Raw genomic sequence first — 22,317 nt, 5'->3', positions numbered from 1 at the left:
TTTCATCTTTTGCAATGCATAAGCACATCCGCAACAAAGTCTGGAAGTAAAAAATATGCGGATTTCACTGCTAATTCCGCAGTAAATCTTCAACAGATATTTTCTGTTCCAAATAGTATCCTGTGTGTAAATGCCCCTAACATCTACAGATATGGATCACTAGCCATCTTATGTTGTAACCTGCACATTAGAAAAATGATGTCATCTCTACAAATCCTTCCGAATGCTGGATAAACAGACAGAAAATAAAAAGAGCACGTCATTAGCGTAAACCTCGCTTTTCTAAGTGGCTTCTGTTTTTTAAGTTTTATTCATCCAGAACTTTTGTTTTCTTTAAAGGTAACATCTTTATTGTATATTTTTATGCAGAGATGGGAACTTATTTGATCACACAGCAAACTTCTCAGAAAACATGAATGGAGTCCAGATTTGAGGAGTTTTCTTCAGGTTTTATTTTCTTCTGACTGGTTTAAACATTGCAGAGGCAATTCAATTTCCATTTCTTTGTTCTATCCAAAGAAGAAAACTTGACTTCAAAAAAGTAGTCAGCGGAAACCTTTTGTGTCAGTTTATATGTATTATTTCTGACTTTCCAGAGGGTTCACTCTCAGGACAGGGCAGGATTTTGGCTATGTTGATTCTTGATTAACAACTTTTCCACCATTCATGGTTGGTGTCCCTGAACTTTTTCTTGAACGTCCTTGCTTCTCTCCAATTTCATGCAGCGATGGCTCTCTGTACATGCACACTGCAAAACAAATGAACACAATTAGTTCTTGCAGAGTGAAGGGTCAAACTTCATTGGTCTCATTTGCATTTCTTCATCTTTTTATTACCTAATGAATCAAAAGGCTGCAAGATACATTGCATAATCTTCCTTTCTATATGGGCTAAATATCTGATATATATATATATATATATATATATATATATATACACACACACACACACACACACACACATATATGCTATAGTCAGACAATACATACAAAGATATACATTGAATGTAAAAAAATAATAAAAAATATCTATTGAATTTCAAAATCCAGAATGGTTTGTGATCGTCTTTTACTACTGGCCCAGTCCAGGTAGCGTCGCCTGGAAAGAAGGTCTGATGTGTTGAAGGATAAGCAAGGGCTCTGATGACAGTTGTGCTGAATAGGCAAGCTTGGATATCAATTTTGTTCAGGGTTGAAAACAATGCAGTGATAGACAAGTGATCACCATTCACATTTCTTTAATAAGCTCACTACATTGATAATGTAATATTTATATTATACCAAAAAAATCATTGTGGATTAGAAAACACAAATCCTACTAAACTGTGTTCATGAAAGCTTTTACATCCAGGAAGAAAGTAAATAGCCCCCATGGATTCTGGATGGCTACAAATATATCCGTATCACTATTCTTTCTACCATTTGTATGTTACTAAATGCAGACAAAATACCTTATGTATTATGTTTCTATATAACACTAATATAATAATCCCTCAATAGGATCTACTCCAAAATGGGTAAGGAGTAGGGACTAAAACATTTTCGTCATTCAATTCTCTATGTATTCACTGAAGCCATTCTCTAGGTTTTAACCCCTGCTGGGACTGGCAGTTGCTTTATCCCATGTTTTCATGTTATCTTTTCTGTACATCCAGTGCCACGTCATCACATCAGCCAACAGTCTGTAAGTCAGACCCATGCCTCTAGCTTTCTCCTGTTCTCTTCCTTAAATAGTTTTTCTGGGATTTTAATATTGATAGTCTGTCCTCAGGATAGGCCATAAATATCTGATATGTGGGGTCCAACATTCAGCAACCTTGACGAGTAGCTGTTTTAAAGAAGCACTGGTGATGAAAATTGGCGCTGGAACTACACAGCTCTGTACATTGTGCAGCGGATGGAGCTCCTGACTCCAGTGCTCCTCCCATCCGCACTAATGTAGTTCCAGCACCAACTTCAGAACTACTTTCAAACAACTGATTGGCAGAGGATAGGCCATCAATACTGAAATCCCAGAAAACTCTTGCCACACACAGAGATTTGTGATGTGTGTTTTCTTGGGGCCAAAAAATCCTCCACGAATGCCTGACTTGCACAGCATATTTTGTACCATTTGTTTAGCCATTTTTAAGCGTTTAGGACTTAGAGTGTGTTTTGCCAGCCTGGGAGTTTTATGGCATTTGAATGCATTGTATTTTATTATAGTATGCACCCCCTGTCACTTCCTCTATAGAGCAGTATTGGGAAAATACATGGCTATATAAAACACCATACATAAACACCATTAAAAATACAAACACACACATAAAGCTACCAAAAAAACAACTGTGGAGGTCTATGGGAGACAAAAGGCAGGCAATAAGGTGGGTGACAGACTCAGAGCATGCCATGATTTAAAAAAAATACAAAAAACAAAACAAACAGTGATTAAAAAACGCACCTCAAGGGTGAAAAAAATTCACAAGAAAAAAGCCAGTTTGTCCTGCATTTAAAATTTACCATAGACTTCCATCTGCAGCGAACTTTTTTGCCTAAAAATTAAAGACAAAAAACACTAGCCTAATGAGAGAATGAAAAGGATCTGTTCATTCTCCTTGCCAGTATTAGAATTGGCCGCAAACGCCAAATACACAACAGTTTAGAAGAATGCCAGGCAATATCACTTGGCACTGATGCAGCAAAGAAAATAAAGAAGTAGTAGCAGACTGCATATAAAAACGTCACCTCTAATGCTATACACTGAAGATTGAGTATTCTGCAGGCCGCCAAGGCTTTTAACATATGCATAAGGCTATGTTGCTGGAAGCTCATTATAGCACCAAAAAAATCTAAACAATATTTAAGACCTGCTTGGTTTAGATACCTTTTTTCATATTTCATGTATTCAGATAACAAACTAAAGGCAGTGGAATCCTGCCACCGTGAACCCTCGTCAGCAGCTGCTGTCACTGGCGGACCTCAGTGCATAAAGCACTATAGGGTGAGACAAAATTTCGCAGGCAATAAGTCCTCTTTTACGGTTCTTTCATGCATAAATTTGGTTTAACTTTTCCAATGTTACATGCATTTTCATGTTTTTTTTTAAGTTGTTTCTGTGGCATTTGTTTTAACAAATAGTGTGTTTTAGTACATGCATTTTTAGTGGCTTTTTAAAAAACCATGAACCACCCCCTCTGACGTCACTTCCTTTGTAGCTCTCAATTAGAAAATAATGCAAAAAGAAACCCCATATAAAAATGCCATAAAAAAAGACATTCACACAAGAATTCTTTTATATAAAAATGCCATAAAAAAGACATTCACACAAGCATTCTTTCATATAAAAATGCCATAAAAATGACATTCACACAAGCATTCTTTCAAGTATGGGCAAAAGCAATGGAAGTCTATGGCACCAGAAAACGCGCATAAAAAAAAAATGCCATAGCCAGAGCAAGCTAATTCCCATCGACTTACAGCTAACATGTGGAAGTGCCATATTTTGACATATAAAGCACTGCCAAATAAAAAGTGTTGGAAAAGAGCCAAAATCAGCAAAAGCTATGTGTAAAACCAGTCTGATGCTTCTTTCACATATTTTTTTATCTTGCCATTTTTGCTCATATAACAGGAAGATGCTTTAATTGTTTTTTACAGCTTTTTCTGTGTTTTTTTATAATGTTTTTGTTTAACATTTCAAACATGAATTTTTTCAGTTATTTGTCTTTGAAGTTCTATAATGAAGTCAATGGAAAAAACACCAGATAAATGCTAGACCTAGAGCACGTCCCCTAAAAACGCTTTGTATGCAGTAGTATAAGGTCGGGCCACATAAAAAAAACGGTGTGTGAAACCTCTCTAAGCAAAATAGCGGAACTATATTCTGGAGATTGTGGTAGGTAAGGGATCTAAGCTTTGAGACGAGTGTATTTGGTCACAGACTGAATTGCTAAAGTAAAGCAGAAAATTACTTCAGGTCTCTGACAAAATGAATGTTCCAGTTATTGGGGTGAGGTAGCCAAGTTCATCATCTTCTTTAATGGCCTCATGTCACAATAATTTTTTTCCTATATGGATTATGTCCTCATGTTTACAAATCTAGGGTGGAAGAAGCATTTTTTCATATGAAGGACCTATTGACTAGGACTGGATAGTTAATGACCTTGGCAGCTCTGTGAGATTAGACAGGTATTTAATCTAACGCCAGCACTGGTCTGAGAGGACATTAGTGATTCAACACATTATTGAAGAAAATATCTCCCAGTTCCCTCGCTGCCTTTACAGCCACTGACACCTCAATAACAAGCTCTCGCTGAACAACAATACTGCTCATATGCTTTGTTGTTAGGGGTCATACATCTGGATTGATTATATGGTTAAAGTGGTTGTGCCAATATTTAAAGAGGTTAGGACAGGTCATCAATATCAGATTGGTGGGTTCCGACACCCAGCCCCCCACCCATCAGCTGTATGAAGAGAAGGCAGTGCTCATGCAAGCACTGCCTTCTCTTCACTGTTTACCTGCTCGCCATCAACACTGCAGTGGCGATCAGGTGTAATTGCAGCTGCTCTGTACCTTTAACTTCAAGTGAATAGGAAGGTGCATCCCATTGAAGTGAATAGGTATGGCGGAGCTGTAATTACACACTGCTCGCCACTGCAATGTTGACAGTGAGCAGGTAAACAGTGAAGAGAAGGCAGTGTTTGCATGAGCACTGCCTTCTCTTCATACAGTTGATGGGCGGGGGGCTGGGTGTCGGACCCCCGCTGATCTGATAATGATGACCTATCCTGAGGACATGTCATCAATATAACCAAAGCAGACAACCCCTTTAATATTATTTTAATATAGTTTAGCATGGAAAAATAGTTACCCACAGCCAGTTATGAGATATTCTCTTTACTTCATTATAATAGCATCCCCTGGTGTTTAATCTGTATAGTGATGTGCACGTCTACATACTGGTAGTTACAGCCACAAGCCATATCTATTATTAGAAGCGGAGACAGTTACAGGCGGGAGCTGCAGCAGAAAGGACACGCCCACTGAAAAGCACATGCTCCCGAGAAATGACACACCTCCAGAGAAAGGACATGTCCTCTGAGCTGCCAGCCTGTAGAGAATCTAGCAGAGCAATTGCAGCAATGAATGGGGGCAGCTCTGGATTCACGTGAGGTACAGGGCTGGTTCTATGGAGATTTGTCATGTACTACATGATGTCTGTTTTTTATTTTTAACATCAGTCACGGCATAACCCATGTAAAGGTTTTAAAACTGTTCAAAACTATGAAAATATTCAAAATCTGGTTTTGTATTTGTAGCACCACCTTCCACCCCACTGAGATTGCAGAAATACCCATCGGACAAAAGGTATGCTGTATTATTATGATGGCACACATGCATAGGTTTATGAAGGTTTTCCTAGAACCTGTATTAGGGCTCATGCAAACGAGCATGTGTGTCCCGTGATGCGCATCGCAAACAGCATCCGCAAAAAAAAAAAAAAAGGACATGTTCTAGTTTTTGCTGTGAGGAGGCACGGACTAAAATCCCAGAGAAGGGCTTCGTAGTGCTTCCGTTCCGTGCCTCCGCTCCCTATCTTGAGAATTGTGGAGCGAGGTCTGCGGTCCACAATACGTCCAGGGGGCGTGTTCATGAGTCCTAACAGTAATAGTGGTTTAGAGCAGTCAAAACTACAGACAGGCTACCTTCATAATTCTGACTTTGCTGCTTTGCTGCAGAAAAATACACTCTATTGTGGATTTGATAAAATACTGTTTCCCAGCGTGGCCCAACGAGACCTGCCTAACATTATTTATATGCAACCACTGATGTATTTTTTCATGTCTTATAAACCAGAGTGAAGGAAACAAACCTGTCACACTATATGCTTTCTGAATGGATTTTGCTGGATATTAAAAGATAAGCAAAAGCATACTCTGAGAGTCAGTAATCATCCCTACAACTCATCCTTACCAATCTCCACCGCCTGACAAAAAAAGCCCATAATCTGCCTGAAGGACAAACGTCTTTTACAGGTGGCAACGCGAACACTTTGAATCAAACTCCAATAAAGGAAATTCAGTTACGGCCGTGGTTAATGTATTTATTCTTCAATTTTACCTAGATATAAATCATTTTACTACCATTTGATAACCACACTGAACATGGGGCACATGAGTCTGGTTGTGTGCCTTCACACTATTGTTCTTTTGTATATATTTCCTGCAGTCTTTACAAAACGGAATACACCAATGATTAATAAGACTGCTACCATAAACGTACATGTGGCAAAGGTTAGAAAACAAAGAAAGAAACCTCAGTGATCCAGTTCAGCATGTCTGGTGGTTGGCCGGTAAGTGACCGCTGCAGCCAATCAGTTGCTATAATAATGAAGAGAGGGAGCCCACTCACCATAACATGGAGTGCAAGCATGGTTTTAAGGCTACAAACAATATAAGAGAAAACGCAATGAGTGCACATCCAGTATAACAAAAAAAATCCAATCTTATTTTTAGTAAAGAGAAACAGAAACACATTAAAAATTGTATACAATAAATACAGTGCCGGAAACGGTATAACCGATCACAGACAAACAGCTCACTAGGTCCAAAATAAGGACAAAGCGTGTAGAACCTAGCACAGTGATGGCTAACCTCCGGCACCTCAGCTGTGGTGAAACTACGACTCACAGCATGCTCCATTCATTTCTATGGAGTTCTGAGAACAGCCAAGCAAGCGTACATCTTGGGAGTTGTAGTTTTACCACAGCTGGAGTGGCGGAGGTGAGCCATCACAGCCCTAGGACAATGTAAAGACAAGTGAAACAGGAAGAGATCAAAAATAATGTGACATCAATGAATATAAAGCTGTACCTGTAAGTAAAATATACAATAGGTCCCAGAGTAAGAAGTGAGCATCGTCAGGAGACTGCCCCGGGTATTCCCCCCGATACGCGTGGGGCAGTCTCTAGACGATGCTCACTTCTTAGTCTGAGACCTATTGTATATTTTACTTTACAGGTACAGCTTTATATTACTTGATGTCACATTATTTTCGATCTCTTCCTGTTTCACTTGTCTTTACATTGTCCTAGGCTCTACACCAAGCATGTCAAACTCAAAGGCTAACATGGGCCAAAAAAAACAAAATTTAAGTTTATGTGGGCCGCATCAAAAAAAAATTTTTTTTTTTTTACAATATAATGCAGATGGATCCGTTCTGAATGGATCCACCGTCTGCATTATATGAGCGGATCCGTCTCAGACAGATCTGCTCTGAACGCAAGTGTGAAAGTAGCCTTAGGGGCGAGAACCTGGGATCTTTCATCCCTTGTCCTATTCAGCTCTATCAGGGTGAATAGGACTTCACACTGTCCCTGCTGCTCTGTGCCTTGTGCACACAGCATCAGGGATGTTACCATGGCAACCAGGGCTTCTGTAGCGTCCTGGCTGCCATGGTAACTGATCGGAGCCCCAGGCTTACACAGCTGGGGCTCCGATCAGAAGCTGCCACTGCACCACCAATGAGGGGGAGGGGAGAGGTCCCTGTGGCCACTGCCACCAATGATTTTAATACTGGGGGGGTTGAGAGGGGCTGGCGCACTGTGCCACCAATGATTTTAATGGGATGGGGGGTTGAGGGGGGATGGGCACACTGCACCACCAATGATAAATTACCCCTTTATACAGGAGGCTGGTACTGGCAGATCAGCAGTTAACCCCTCAGGTGCGGCACCTAAGGGGTTAACTGCCTCTGATCACAGCTCCCTGTCAGCGGCAGGGTGCCGGCAATGCGATTCTGCTGCCGGCACCCGCCTCCTGTATTGTGTTAAAGACTGACTTTCACTATCAGGCCACACAGAGCGGCGCCCAGCCATGTCTCAGCACTCACCATTAGTCCTGGGCGCCGCTCCGTTCGCCTGCAGTGCTCCATTACAGTCTCCTCTCCTGCTCCACATGCTGCTGATTACTATCGGAGCGATGGGAGGAGACATCAGCTTCACTAGTGGGCGTTCCTTCTCCCTGCGCTGCGATTGGACAGCGCTACAGCCAGGAAGAAGGAACGCCCACTAGTGAAGCTGATGTCTCCTCCCATCGCTCCGATAGTAATCAGCAGCATGGGGAGCAGGAGAGGAGACAGTAATGGAGCACTGCGGGCGAACGGAGCAGCGCCCAGGACTAATGGTGAGTGCTGAGACATCGCTGGGCGCCGCTCTGTGTGGGAAATGGGAATAGTCCTATCATTGGTGGCTCAGTGCGCCCGCCCCTCCTCCGCCCCTCTCTCCTCATTGGTGGCGCAGTGCGCCCGCCCCTCCTCCCCCCCCCCTCTCCTCTCATTGGTGGCAGCGGCAGCAGCACAGGGGGAGGGAGGACAGCTTCCTTCTCCCCGTGCTGCTGAGAGAACATGAGCGCGCCGATAGCAGAGCGCTCATGTTCAGAGATACTAGACTGCCGGGCCGCATGTTTGACACCCATGCAGTAGAAGCTTTTCCATTTGTATCCATCATTCAATAAAAAATTTTCATATTGGTAATGGAACAGAAATATGCTGATGTGAACAAGCCCTTTGAGCTTAGTTATCAATACATGGCTCTAGACAAAGTTTTCTTTCTATTCTTCCGGAGAGTATTTTAGATTCTTTATCCAAGGGAGCATGGGGGTTGTCCTACGACTAGGACTTATCCTCCATCTACAGGATGGTGATAAGTGAATGATTGCAGGGGTCTGACCGCTAGGGCTCTATATTTCCCTGTTTGAATAGAGCGGATGTCACACACATGCACTGCCGATCCATTCAACTGTATGGGACTGTAATGACCGGCGTCACGCACAGGAAGGGAAAAGGGAAAGCCCTGCCCAAGGGAGAGGGTAAGGTGGTGACCCCTGACTCACCTTGCGGCTGGCACCTGACGTCCCTAGACGGGTTCCTCCCCCGTGCGGCGATCACGTGCCTAAACCCTGGCTTTCCCTAAAATGAGCCCTAGATAGTGAATGGGCCGGTGGGATCGCTAGTCCGCACCAATGACACTAAGAGGGAAACACCAGGGAGAGGACAGACAATACAGACAAACACATACACCCAGGTGGGCGACCACAGCAGACCACAAAGGTTCAACAGGGATCCGGAGGGTAGCGTTCTGGACCAACAACCAGAGAACGCAGCAACACAGCTCCAGAGGGTCAGAATAGATGTCCAGGCAGGAAGCTCTATATCTGGCAACCAGAGAAGTGTGAGAGGGGAATATAAGGAGGTTGGGAGTGCTGGACAAGGAACAGCTGAGGAGAAGGAGCTACGGATCCCTGAGTGAGCCAAAAGGGTTTGCAAAGCAAACCCAGAAAGCAACCATAAGGAAACAGCCCTATCTTACAGTTCTCCTTACTGCAGCAGGAAATTGCATTTTTGAAATCTGAAATATTTAAATTATCTGTTAAACAAACTCCAGCTAGGACTGCTGCAATGCCACTGCCACAGAGGACCCCCAGAAATGGCAGATGGGTTAATGTAGGTTCTGGAAGACTTAGAGTGGTGGATAGAAGACATGTCCCACAGTCGGTGGTTCTCCATAATTCATTTGCAGCACTCTCAGAATGTAAGGACAACATGGATGTGGACTCAATCACAGAGGGTGAGAAACCATCGACTCCTATGTCTAATGTATGCAACAAAAAAGATAAAGTGAAGTCTCAAAGGAAGCAGCTGTTGCTGGGTGATTCAATCATAAGAAGTGTGGAGCTTAAAGAAAATGGTTTTGTGAGATGTCTCCCTGGGGCTACTGCTAGAAGAGATAGAAGACGTATTATTAATATTGTTAAGCAAGCAAAGCAGGAAGGGGACGTGGATGTTCTTGTCCATCTAGGGACAAATGACCTGGCTTGCAATGAAGTGTCAGAGGTGAAAAAATCTTTTATCACACTTGGTAATGACGTACAGGATTTTGCATCCACCATTTCATTTTCTGAAGTTCTGCCTGTGCATAATGTTCAGAATGATAGGCAGAGGCGCATAAAGGAGTTCAACATATGGCTTGGTAAATGGTGTCAAGAGCAAGGATTTGGCTTTGTTTCTCATGATAGCTCTACTTGGAAAAGAAAGGAACTGTACAAAAAAGATGGTTTGCATCTTTCTCTCAAAGGAACAAATGTACTTAGTGAACAACTCCAAGAATTTGCGAAAGAGTATTTAAACTAGGAAGGGGGGGCAAAAGAGTGAAAATAAAATAGTCCAATTGCCCCCCGAAACAATGCCAGAACAGGTCAGAAGCACAGAGGTTAAGAAATGATAAGCTCAGAGTCCTGTCTACAAATGCTCGCAGTTTAGGTAAAAAAATCAATGAACTTGGGTCAATAATGGCATCTGAGAATGTAGATTTAGTGGCTGTTACGGAGACATGGTTTAATGAAAGAAATGACTGGGACATAACCATACCAGGGTACTCTTTATACAGAAGAGACAGAGAAGGCAAGAAAGGAGGAGGAGTGGCCCTGTATGTGAAAGATAGCATTAAATCTAACCTAATACAAGTTGGTGAGGCCAACATAGAGTCAGTTTGGGTTACGTTGCAGTTTGCTAACCATGCAGTAACTCGTGTAGGTGTGATATATAGACCACCTGGTCAAGTTAAAGAACTAGATGATCTACTAGTTGAAGAAATAGCTAAAATGACAATGAAAGGAGAAGTTATCATTATGGGAGATTTCAATCTTCCAGATATAAACTGGAAAACCAAAATAGCAAGTTCTACCAGGAGTACAGATATTCTAAATTCCCTACTGGGGTTATCTCTACAACAAGTGGTTGAGGAGCCAATCCGGAGGGAGGCCATTTTGGATTTGGTATTCACAAATGGGGATTCGGTATATGATGTCATTGTAGGCGAAACCTTGGGATCTAGTGATCACCAGTCAGTGTGGTTTAATATAAGAACTGTGAAAGAGTCCCACCACACAAAAACAAAAGTTTTAGATTTTAGAAAAACAGACTTTTCAAAAATGAAATTAGTCATAAATGAGTCCTTATCAGACTGGAACGGATTACATGGAGTCCAGGAGAAATGGGACTACTTAAAAGGTGCATTATTGAAGGCAACAGAAAATTGCATTAGACTTGTCAGTAAAAGCAAAAAAAGGAAGAGACCCCTGTGGTACTCAGCAGAAGTGGCCCAAATCATTAAAAATAAAAAGCTAGCATTTTGTAATTATAAAAAAAACCAGAGCAATGAAGATAAGGAAATCTACAAGATTAGGCAGAGAGAGGCCAAGCAAGTTATAAGAACTTCTAAAGCGCAGGCAGAAGAAAAACTAGCTCAGTCTATGAAAAAAGGGGATAAGACATTCTTCAGATATATAAATGAAAAAAGGAAATTAAAACAAGGAATAACTAAATTAAAAACAAAGGACGGAAGGTATGTAGAAGAGAATAAAGGGCTAGCCGACTGCCTTAATGAATACTTCTGTTCAGTTTTTACAAAAGAAAAAGGAGAAGGACCTCCACTAGAAAGGATGACTAATAAATCATTTGATGCATGTATCTTTACAGAGGAAGATGTTCTAAGTTTGCTGTCTAAGGTGAAGACAAATAAGTCACAGGGGCCTGATGAGATACACCCAAAATTATTAAAAGAGCTTAGTGGTGAGCTGGCAAAACCGCTAACAGATTTATTTAACCAATCATTAGTAACAGGAGTCGTCCCGGAAGATTGGAAATTGGCAAATGTCGTGCCCATTCACAAGAAAGGTAGTAGGGAGGAATCGAGCAACTATAGACCAGTGAGTCTGACATCAATAGTAGGCAAATTAATGGAAACCCTATTAAAGGATAGGATTGTGGAACATCTAAAATCCCATGGATTGCAAGATGAAAAACAACATGGGTTTACTTCAGGGAGATCATGTCAAACAAATCTTATAGATTTTTTTGACTGGGTGACTAAAATAATAGACGGTGGAGGTGCAGTAGACATCGCATATCTAGATTTTAGTAAGGCTTTTGACACTGTCCCACATAGAAGACTTATCAATAAACTGCAGTCATTGAGCATGGACTCCCATATTGTTGAGTGGATTAGGCAGTGGCTGAGTGACAGACAGCAGAGGGTTGTAGTCAATGGAGAACATTCAAAACAAGGTCATGTTACCAGTGGGGTTCCACAGGGATCTGTACTGGGACCAATTTTGTTTAATATCTTCATAAGTGATATTGCAAAAGGCCTCGATGGTAAGGTTTTTTTTTTTTGCTGATGACACAAAGATATGTAACAGGGTTGATGTTCCTGGAGGGAAACGCCAAATGGAAAAGGATTTAGGAAAACTAGAAGAATGGTCAGAACTCTGGCAACTGAAATTTAATGTGGATAAGTGCAAGATAATGCACCTGGGGCGTAAAAACCCAAGGGCAGAATATAGAATATTTGACACAGTCCTGACCTCAGTATCTGAGGAAAGGGATTTAGGAGTAATTATTTCAGAAGACTTAAAGGTGGGAAGACAATGTAATAGAGCAGCACGAAATGCCAGCAGAATGCTTGGATGTATAGGGAGAGGTATAAGCAGTAGAAAGAGTGAAGTGCTTATGCCGCTGTACAGAACACTGGTGAGACCTCACTTGGAGTATTGTGCGCAGTACTGGAGGCCATATCTCCAGAAGGATATAGATACTCTAGAGAGAGTTCAGAGAAGAGCTACTAAACTAGTACATGGATTGCAGGATAAAACTTACCAGGAAAGGTTAAAGGACCTTAACATGTATAGCTTGGAAGAAAGAAGAGACAGAGGGGATATGATAGAAACTTTTAAATACATAAAGGGAATCAACTCGGTAAAGGAGGAGAGCATATTTAAAAGAAGAAAAACTACCACAAGAGGACACAGTTTTAAATTAGAGGGGCAAAGGTTTAAAAGTAATATAAGGAAGTATTACTTTACTGAGAGAGTAGTGGATGCATGGAATAGCCTTCCTGCAGAAGTGGTAGCTGCAAATACAGTGAAGGGGTTTAAGCATGCATGGGATAGGCATAAGGCTATCCTTCATATAAGATAGGGCCAGGGACTATTCATAGGATTCAGATATATTGGGCAGACTAGATGGGCCAAATGGTTCTTATCTGCCGACACATTCTATGTTTCTATGTTACATAGAGCGCGCAGCAAACCGCTGCGACTTCCTGACCCCGGGTATAGAGTGTCTTCTTCTTCCTACTGATTTTTGGGACTTGATATGTATGCCTCTACCGATGACCAAATACAGTACATTATACACTACATTCTCCTGTATCTCCCTCCTACTTTGCCCCATATTGAAATGAATGGGGCCTGCAGCCTGCAAGTAAATGAGGCATAAAACACTCATATGTGTAACTCTCAATTAGAAACTAGAGATACTTGGGCAGACTTACTAATACTGTACACTAACATTTTGGCACATTTTTGGTGCACACTGTCACATTTTAAGCGATGCTCCCTTTATGAAGAACACATCTCCTTCCTGCTAAGTCAAAAAAAGTGTCTAAAACATTTTTTTACATCACATTTTTTGCACCAGAATTCTGGCAATTAAATTAGTTAATCCCCCACCACTGAATTATGTCTGAATTTTATTGGTATGTACAGTCGTGGCCAAAAGTTTTGAGAATTACATAAATATTGGAAATTGGAAAAGTTGCTGCTTAAGTTTTTAGCAATTTGCATATACTCCAGAATGTTATGAAGAGTGATCAGATGAATTGCATAGTCCTTTTTTGCTATGAAAATTAACTTAATCCCAAAAAAACCTTTCCACTGCATTTCATTGCTGTCATTAAAGGACTTGCTGAGATCATTTCAGTAATCGTCTTGTTAACTCAGGTGAGAATGTTGACGAGCACAAGGCTGGAGATCATTATATCAGGCTGATTAGGTTAAAATGGCAGACTTGACATGTTAAAAGGAGGGTGATGCTTGAAATCATTGTTCTTCCATTGTTAACCATGGTGACCAGCAAAGAAACGCGTGCAGCCATCATTGCGTTGCATAAAAATGGCTTCACAGGCAAGGATATTGTGGCTACTAAGATTGCACCTCAATCAACAATTTATAGGATCATCAAGAACTTAAAGGAAAGAGGTTCAATTCTTGTTAAAAAGGCTTCAGGGCGTCCAAGAAAGTCCAGTAAGCGCCAGGATCGTCTCCTAAAGAGGATTCAGCTGCGGGATCGGAGTGCCACCAGTGCAGAGCTTGCTCAGGAATGGCAGCAGGCAGGTGTGAGCGCATCTGCACGCACAGTGAGGCGAAGACTTTTGGAAGATGGCCTGGTGTCAAGAAGGGCAGCAAAGAAGCCACTTCTCTCCAAAAAAAACCATCAGGGACAGATTGATCTTCTGCAGAAAGTATGGGGAATGGACTGCTGAGGACTGGGGCAAAGTCATATTCTCCGATGAAGCCTCTTTCCGATTGTTTGGGGCATCTGGAAAAAGGCTTGTCCGGAGAAGAAAAGGTGAGCGCTACCATCAGTCCTGTGTCATGCCAACAGTAAAGCATCCTGAGACCATTCATGTGTGGGGTTGCTTCTCATCCAAGGGAGTGGGCTCACTCACAATTTTGCCCAAAAACACAGACATGAATAAAGAATGGTACCAAAACACCCTCCAACAGCAACTTCTTCCAACAATCCAACAACAGTTTGGTGAAGAACAATGCATTTTCCAGCACGATGGAGCACCGTGCCATAAGGCAAAAGTGGCCTGGAAACTCCCCAGATCTTAATTCCATTGAGAACTTGTGGTCAATCCTCAAGAGGCTGGTGGACAAACAAAAACCCACTAATTCTGACAAACTCCAAGAAGTGATTATGAAAGAATGGGTTGCTATCAGTCAGGAATTGGCCCAGAAGTTGATTGAGAGCATGCCCAGTCCAATTGCAGAGGTCCTGAAAAAGAAGTTCCAACACTGCAAATACTGATTCTTTGCATAAATGTCATGTAATTGTCGATAAAAGCCTTTGAAACGTATGAAGTGCGTGAAATTATATTTCACTACATCACAGAAACAACTGAAACAAAGATCTAAAAGCAGTTTAGCAGCAAACTTTGTGAAAACTAATATTTGTGTCATTCTCAAAACTTTTGGCCACAACTGTATATTAAAGAAGTCTAATGTTTCTTGAGACTTATTTTAATGCCTTTGGCTGCCATCATATAACATTACAGATAAACAGTAAAGGTTTTGTTGCTGCCAAGCAAATTGCTAATTACAAATAGAGAAATAGTAAGTAAAGCATAATGTAGCCTTAGAGGATTAGTATGCCGAGCTTTACACGGAAAATAAACTGTGTACCAAAGTATAGCCCTTGGAATAATCAGCTCACCATCCTGCAGACTTAGCGTAGGATCATTGTGCTTGCAATGGGTGCAGGGAGGTGAATGCTGGGATGGCAGCCAGTTATACCACTGAAAAAACTTTGGAAGGGCTCCTTTACAGTGTGTGTGAACTGTGCTCTATAGGTGAGATAGAGACGACACATGTATTAGGTAGAGCCCAGACGGCCAGGTGTTTATTTGGGTTTGTGTTTGTGCTGGTGCTGAAGAGCCAGAATAAAGCACCATTTGGACTTGAACCCCGTTGTCTGAGAAGGAATCTGTCATCACCGCCCTGCTTGAAAGTGATCCCTTACACATATTAAAAACATATATGCCCCCCAAAAAACACTTAAGCTTTCAAACTATAGATGGTTCCTAATCATAGCACTTCATAATTATGAACCACCCATGGTAAGTAGTTTTTTAGAGATGTGCATACCCATGTTTTAACATGCCAATAATAAAGTAAATGTTTTTCATTTTTCTGGAGGGATGGAGCCCTTCCAAGGTTTTTTCACGTGCCAAGGTTTACTAATATCTGCACCACAGTTATTAGGATATAAACTAATAAATATTTAGATAGCAACAACCTTAACAGTAAGGCAAACACTTCTCCGATATTAGAACCGACTTCTCCTGCCAGCATTATTTTGAAAGTGCGTACTTGCAGTTTTGTGATTTTCATTAGCAAATATATTGAAATTTGGCAGCAGACAAATGCTGTAAGTTGAATATCAATTTTTATTATTTTCTATTTAACACAAAACCTACTTAAAGGCGTTCTCCAGGAATTAATAAAATGCATTTACTGAAAATGCCTAATTATGACTTTATTCTAAACAAATTCCCAAATATCTTTCAATATTTATAATGACTCGTTTTCTCTAAGCATAATCATCGGTAAAATAAAATGGACACTTTCCTGTTAGAACACACAAAATGAAGTAAAAGGACAGAGGATGAACAAGACTGTCATGGGGCTCTGGTAATGTATGCACTTTGCTATAAGTGCTTCATTAGCCACATCCCCACCTGTCCGCCCTCTCTGCACTTTTACTTCCCTCGTTCCTACACACACACACCTGATATCTTATCAACTGTATGTAGGATCTTCATTCATGACAGGTCGAGCAGTGAGGAGACGGCTCTTTAGATGAATGCTTTGAAGTAACCTGTCCTCCTAATGCTGTGTGATTAGGAGAGGTTTTGTGTGTGCTAATAGGACGGCAGCCATTTTATTTCTCCTGATGATTGCACTTAAAGAAAATGAGCCATTACAAATAATGAAAGCTGTTTATAATAAAGTAATATTTAGGTACGGTATTTTCAGTAATTTTATTAATTCCCAGGGAAACCTTTTAAGATTAAGAATTAACAAGGCTATTTTAACCCCTTTGGGCTGCTCAATGACTTCATATGTCAAGGTGCGCCACTGTTTTCTCCTCAGCATTATGTTTAAGACACAGCTGAAGTTTAATCCCATGATCAATGCAAAAAAATGAAAATAAGACATCATACAGTAGAAGAAAATCTCTTTCTAACAAAACCAGATCCAGCCCTGTACCTCACATACTGTAGATCCAGAGATCTTGCCATTCATTTCTACAGTTGTTCTTCTAGATTTATTTCCAGCTAGCAACTCAGGAGGCATGTTTTTTTTCTCAGGGGACATGTTCTTTCTACTGCAGCTCTACCCTGTAACTGTAGGTTGCAGCAGTTGCAGAGAGAGCAGAGCCTCTAGGTGTAATGGCAACGCCCCCAATTCTCCTAGAGTTACATTTGCATATATTAAAACACTATTTTTCTCAGAAATGCAGCACAGATGCCTTTAGCTGCCAAGCGCACATGTAACAGGTCAGCCAGTTTCATAGGTACAAATTTGCTGACAGATGCCCTTTAAAGACGCTGGCTAATATTTTACCTAAGTTTCCTAAATGGAGGCTTTTAGTTGAAAAAGTGACCTTTTTTTTTACATTCTAGTTAACTTCTTTGGAAATCAGTGTTACTTTTATTTGTGCTTGTCATTGTAGATTACATGCTTGTTTTAGAGTAATTGTGTCAGGGCTAAAACTTTAGTACACGCTAATTAGATTTTTTTTGGGGGGGGGGGATTTTTTAAGCAATTTTTATTGTAATTTATTTTAGTTTACCGTTATTTATTTGTTATTCTTAATTTCGGTTTTCATGCTCAATTCCTCATACTGTATTAAATAAATGATAAAAAAAAGACCACTGAGGTCAACTTGGGCTGTAGAGCGGAAATCTGCCCTGTTCCAGAAACTACATTCACAGTCCGTATTCTTGGCCCACGTCTCATCCACATGCAGATCTATTCATTTCTACGGAGCCACAAAAACAGCACATGGATGGTCAGCTGTGTGCTGTCCACATCCCTGCAGTAAATTATAGAATATGGCCTATTGTCTGTTTTGTGGACAAGAATAGGCATTTTGACAATGGGGTCCACTTTTATGGCATGCAAACGTCTGGAATCCGCATTTTGTGGATATGGTTATGTGAATGTAGTCTAGATATATGTATATACAGTGTATATATATATATATATATATATATATAGAGAGAGAGAGAGAGAGAGAGGCAGTGAGGGGCAGCAGCAGTCAGTGGGGAGCATGTCTCCACAGTTAAGTAAACAGAAGACAGGGAACATTGCTAAGGCACAAAATGGGCCGCTTTAAAACTATTTTTCTAATGGAAATGCATAATTTCAGTAATTAACTAATATTACAAAAATGGTCAGTATCACTGCCCCTACACATTACAAAAAAATAAGATAAAATCACAGTTACACTTTAACACAGTACACATAATGCTCAGTGGCTGCTGTAAATTTCAATTACTTGTCTCTAAGGCCACTTTTAACACTCGCGTTTTGTGCGCATCGGTCATGGACGGATCCATTCAGATAATACAACCGTCTGCATCCATTCAGAACAGATCTGTTTGTATTATCTTTAACATAGCCAAGATGGATTCGTCTTGAACACCATTTAAAGTCAATGGAGGACGGATCCGTTTTCTATATTGCCAGATTGTGTCACTGAAAACGGATCCGTCCCCATTGACTTACATTGTGTGTCAGGACGGATCCGTTTGGCTCAGTTTAATCAGACGGACACGAAAACGCTGCAGGCAGTGTTTTGGTATCCGCCTCCAAAGCGGAATGGGGACTGAACTGATGCATTCTGAGCGGATCCTTTTCCATTCAGAATGCAAACTGATCCGTTTTGGACCGCTTGTGAGAGCCCTGAACGGATCTCACAAACGGAAAGCCAAAACGCCAGTGTGAAAGTAGCCTTAACTTGGAGTCATTTGATTGATATTATTATATAATATTTCTCATAATACAAAGACTGACATTACATAATGGATTAAAAACAAAGGTAAAACTATGGCGCTGTATGTCTGAGGTCAGGTATGCTGCCATATGCAAACATCCGAAATAAGCCAATGAATCCAAGAAATATAAAAGCATGCTTTGAACATGGGAAACATGGATGTTAATAGTAATTGCTAACATATTAACATAATACCTCTCTAAAAGAAACAAAGATATAACCACATGCCCTGTGTACAGAGCCAGCAGAGCGGTTTACACATAGATACATCACTGGAGAGTTAATAAGGATTCACTGCACTGGGAAGATAGGGCAGGCATGAGAAAGTGTAATGCTTTATACAAGGGAATTGATTGCACACCAAATGAATAATTACACTGTAGGAAAGGAGTCAGGGTTTCCCGGCTATCTTCCTCTCTCAGGGAGGTGGGGGAAGCAATGCGCAGTTGTATCGGGAAAGTCAATGAATGCATTTGCTTTCCTACATGCTGTTTGATACTGGGAAGCACTAAAAGGAAATTGCAGTGAATGGTGAGCTGATTTGCTGACTGAAGTCTCTCATATTTAACTAAAGTGCCTGAGGGAATGTGAGGAGGAAAGGCTGGCACTGAACAAGTGGAACATATCGCGTGTGTGCAGCTTTGCTTCAATCTCCCACATCTTAATCACATCATCATCCAAAGATCCCGTCTCCTTATTGTTACAGAAATCCATTAAATTGCCTTATTATACATACCATACTTAGACACTGCTTCCACCCTTGGATGCGCTCTTTAAAATGTATAAGTGAGATATTGGGGAGAATTAATCATTTTCCCCTATGCCAGTTTTCCGGCGTTAAAAAGCTACAAAACCCAGTTTTTTAAAATGCCACCGCAACTTTTTTAGTCACAACTGGCGTTTTTACTCCACCTTATCCAGGTTTCCACAAAGGGGATCATAGCAAGGACGGGTTGTGGGCCGGGACATCAACCCCAAAACATTTATCAATATTTACGCCAGAAACAAAGACTGAAATCTATGGCAGCCCCGAGCTGCTGTAGAACTCAATGTGGCGCATGGACTGCCAGCAGAGAAAGCAAGAGAAGTGAAAATGGGTAGGACCGCTATGTTATTAGATGTAGTTGATAGTATGCTCACCTTGCTCGAGAGGCACAACACTCACAAGGCTTTTACAAGATCTCCACCACAGTCTGCTGAGCACATTACATCTCCGGTCGCCCAGACGGGCTGAACTTTATCAAGCAGAATAAGTAGAAAAATTAAGGCACTGTCTGTATAAGTGAAAGAGATACTCAGGTACAATACTATATTTTCAACCTTTAATGATAGAAGAATGAAATGATTCCAATCTGAGGAAGGGGCCCGTTCGGCCCAGAAACTTATCATTCATCTCTCAATAAAGGTTACAAAAATAGTATTGTACCCAAGTACTTCCTTCACTTACACAGAAAGCGCCACCTGAATTTTCTACTTAGCCTGCACGGACTGCCGGAGGAGGCAGTTAAATTATGATGAGGACTGTGTCTTGTCAGAAATGAAATGCCTGTTCCAGCGGCGCCAGCCGTTTTTGCAAGCATCAGTCTTGATAAATCAGGGCCACAGTTTACAGTAGGGCTGCACGATATGGGAATTTTGTGCGATTGCGATTAGGGCCCTAAAAATTGCGATAACGATGTGCGATGCAATATTTTAAGGGAATTGTGCTAGAGGTCTATTTGCTTGGATTTTCCCATATGAGCCGCTGACGCGGCTGGGTATGACATAGTTATGGGGGATCTGTGTATGACGCTGTGTTGTGGGGGATCTGTGGATGACGCTGTGTTGTGGGGGATCTGTGGATGACGCTGTGTTGTGGGGGATCTGTGGATGACGCTGTTATGTGGGGGATCTGTGGATGACGCTGTTATGTGGGGGATCTGTGGATGACGCCGTTATGTGGGGGATCTGTGGATGACGCCGTTATGTGGGGGATCTGTGTATGACGCCGTTATGTGGGGGATCTGTGTATGACGCTGTTATGTGGTGGATCTGTGGAGGACGCCGTTATGGGGGATCTGTGGAGGACGCCGTTATGGGGGATCTGTGGAGGACGCCGTTATGGGGGATCTGTGGAGGACGATGTTATGGGGGATCTGTGGAGGGCGCTGTTATGGGGTATCTGTGGAGGGCGCTGTTATGGGGTATCTGTGGAGGGCGCTGTTATGGGGTATCTGTGGAGGACGCTGTTATGTGGGGGATCTGTGGAGGGCGCTGTTATGGGGTGGATCTGTGGAGGACGCTGTTATGGGGTGGATCTGTGGAGGACACTTATGGGGACCTGTGGATGGCACTGTTATGGGGGATCTGTGGAGGACGCTGTTATAGGGGATGTGTGCTATGACACATAGGGCCATGAGTGGGGGGCAGAATAAGACATATAGCATCTTATGCTGGTCCCCCTTATGGCCCTATGTGTCCCCTCATGTGTCTTAAACTGCGCACATAACTGGCTTTGTGTTAAGTATTCTACTAGTGTGTGAAACAATCTCTCTCCTATTGATAACATGGCCGCCTCTGTTACTCACTGTCACTATGAATGCACTGCAGCTAACGGCAGCGAGCGGAGCGGCCGGCGCGTGACTGACGTCACTTAGTAACGCTCCTCCCACTTCAGGAAGCAGGAGCGTTACTAAGTGACGTCAGTCACGCGCCGACCCGCTCACTGACGTTAGCTGCAGTGCATTGCATTCATCGTGACAGTGAGTACAGAGGCTGGACCTGTTATCAATAGGAGAGAGATTGTTTCACACACTAGTAAAATACTTTACACGCAAAGCCAGTTATGTGCGCGGGGCCCCTTCATATATAATCGCGGCATTTTTGGGTCGGCCAAATCGCCATATCGCATTTGCCGATTATCGCGATTCGATTATTTTTTCGATTTATCGTGCAGCCCTAGTTTACAGTCAAAATTATTCAGTCCTAATGGCAAATTAGGTTTATCAGCCAAATTTAGAAACTTTCAGCTGTTTGAAATAAACCAAACATGAACAATTTAAATAGCTGAACAAGTCTAATATAGCAAGCGGCTTCTCCAAATTTAACACAAAATGACACTTTTAATGACTATTTACATCTCAGAATTATTCAGCCGTCTGAATCCTTGATAAGAGAACACATTTGCAAATCAGATGTTGTCTCGGGCACACCTGATGCAACTACTCAAGGGCTTCATTAGCTGCATTAGATGTGTGAGATAAAGCACATGAAATACCCGGTCTGGCTAGGGGTTTGTTGACTTTGATATTTGCCTGCAGCATGTTAGGCTACATTTACATCTCTGGATCCGACATTGCCGGATTTAACCGATCATTGCCAGATCCCTACTGACTATAATGGGATCCAGAGATCATCCAACTGCTTCCCGGCATAACTGCTGGGTTTCAGCCGGACAAATACCGCTGCATGCATTGGTTTTTGTTCGACTAACAGCCGGCATTTATGGGGGATTAGACTGCCGGATCATCTCTAAAGAGAGTTGTCCAAAAAGTTTAGAGAAGAGATTATTATCTTGCACAAACAAGAAAAAGGGTACAAAGAGATAGCAAAGGCAGTGAAAGTTCCTAGAGAATACTGGCTGCATTACTTAGATGTGGCAGAAAGCGGACA

The 22,317-nt window shown here is 41.7% G+C and overlaps 1 protein-coding gene across 1 annotated transcript in view; it reads right to left on the bottom strand.

Moving 5' to 3' along the window:
- Positions 1 to 338: 338 nt before the first annotated feature.
- Positions 339 to 22,317, bottom strand: part of FGF12 (fibroblast growth factor 12) — a 338,330-nt gene continuing 316,351 nt past the window's right edge. The window contains 1 exon segment of the mRNA XM_040428364.1: positions 339 to 748. Within this exon segment, the coding sequence (XP_040284298.1) occupies positions 630 to 748 (119 nt within the window). The 3' untranslated portion in view covers positions 339 to 629.

Source organism: Bufo bufo, chromosome 4 (genome assembly GCF_905171765.1).
Source record: "Bufo bufo chromosome 4, aBufBuf1.1, whole genome shotgun sequence".
In the NCBI taxonomy this organism is placed as follows: domain Eukaryota; kingdom Metazoa; phylum Chordata; class Amphibia; order Anura; family Bufonidae; genus Bufo; species Bufo bufo.
This window is presented reverse-complemented; position numbering and strand designations above follow the sequence as displayed.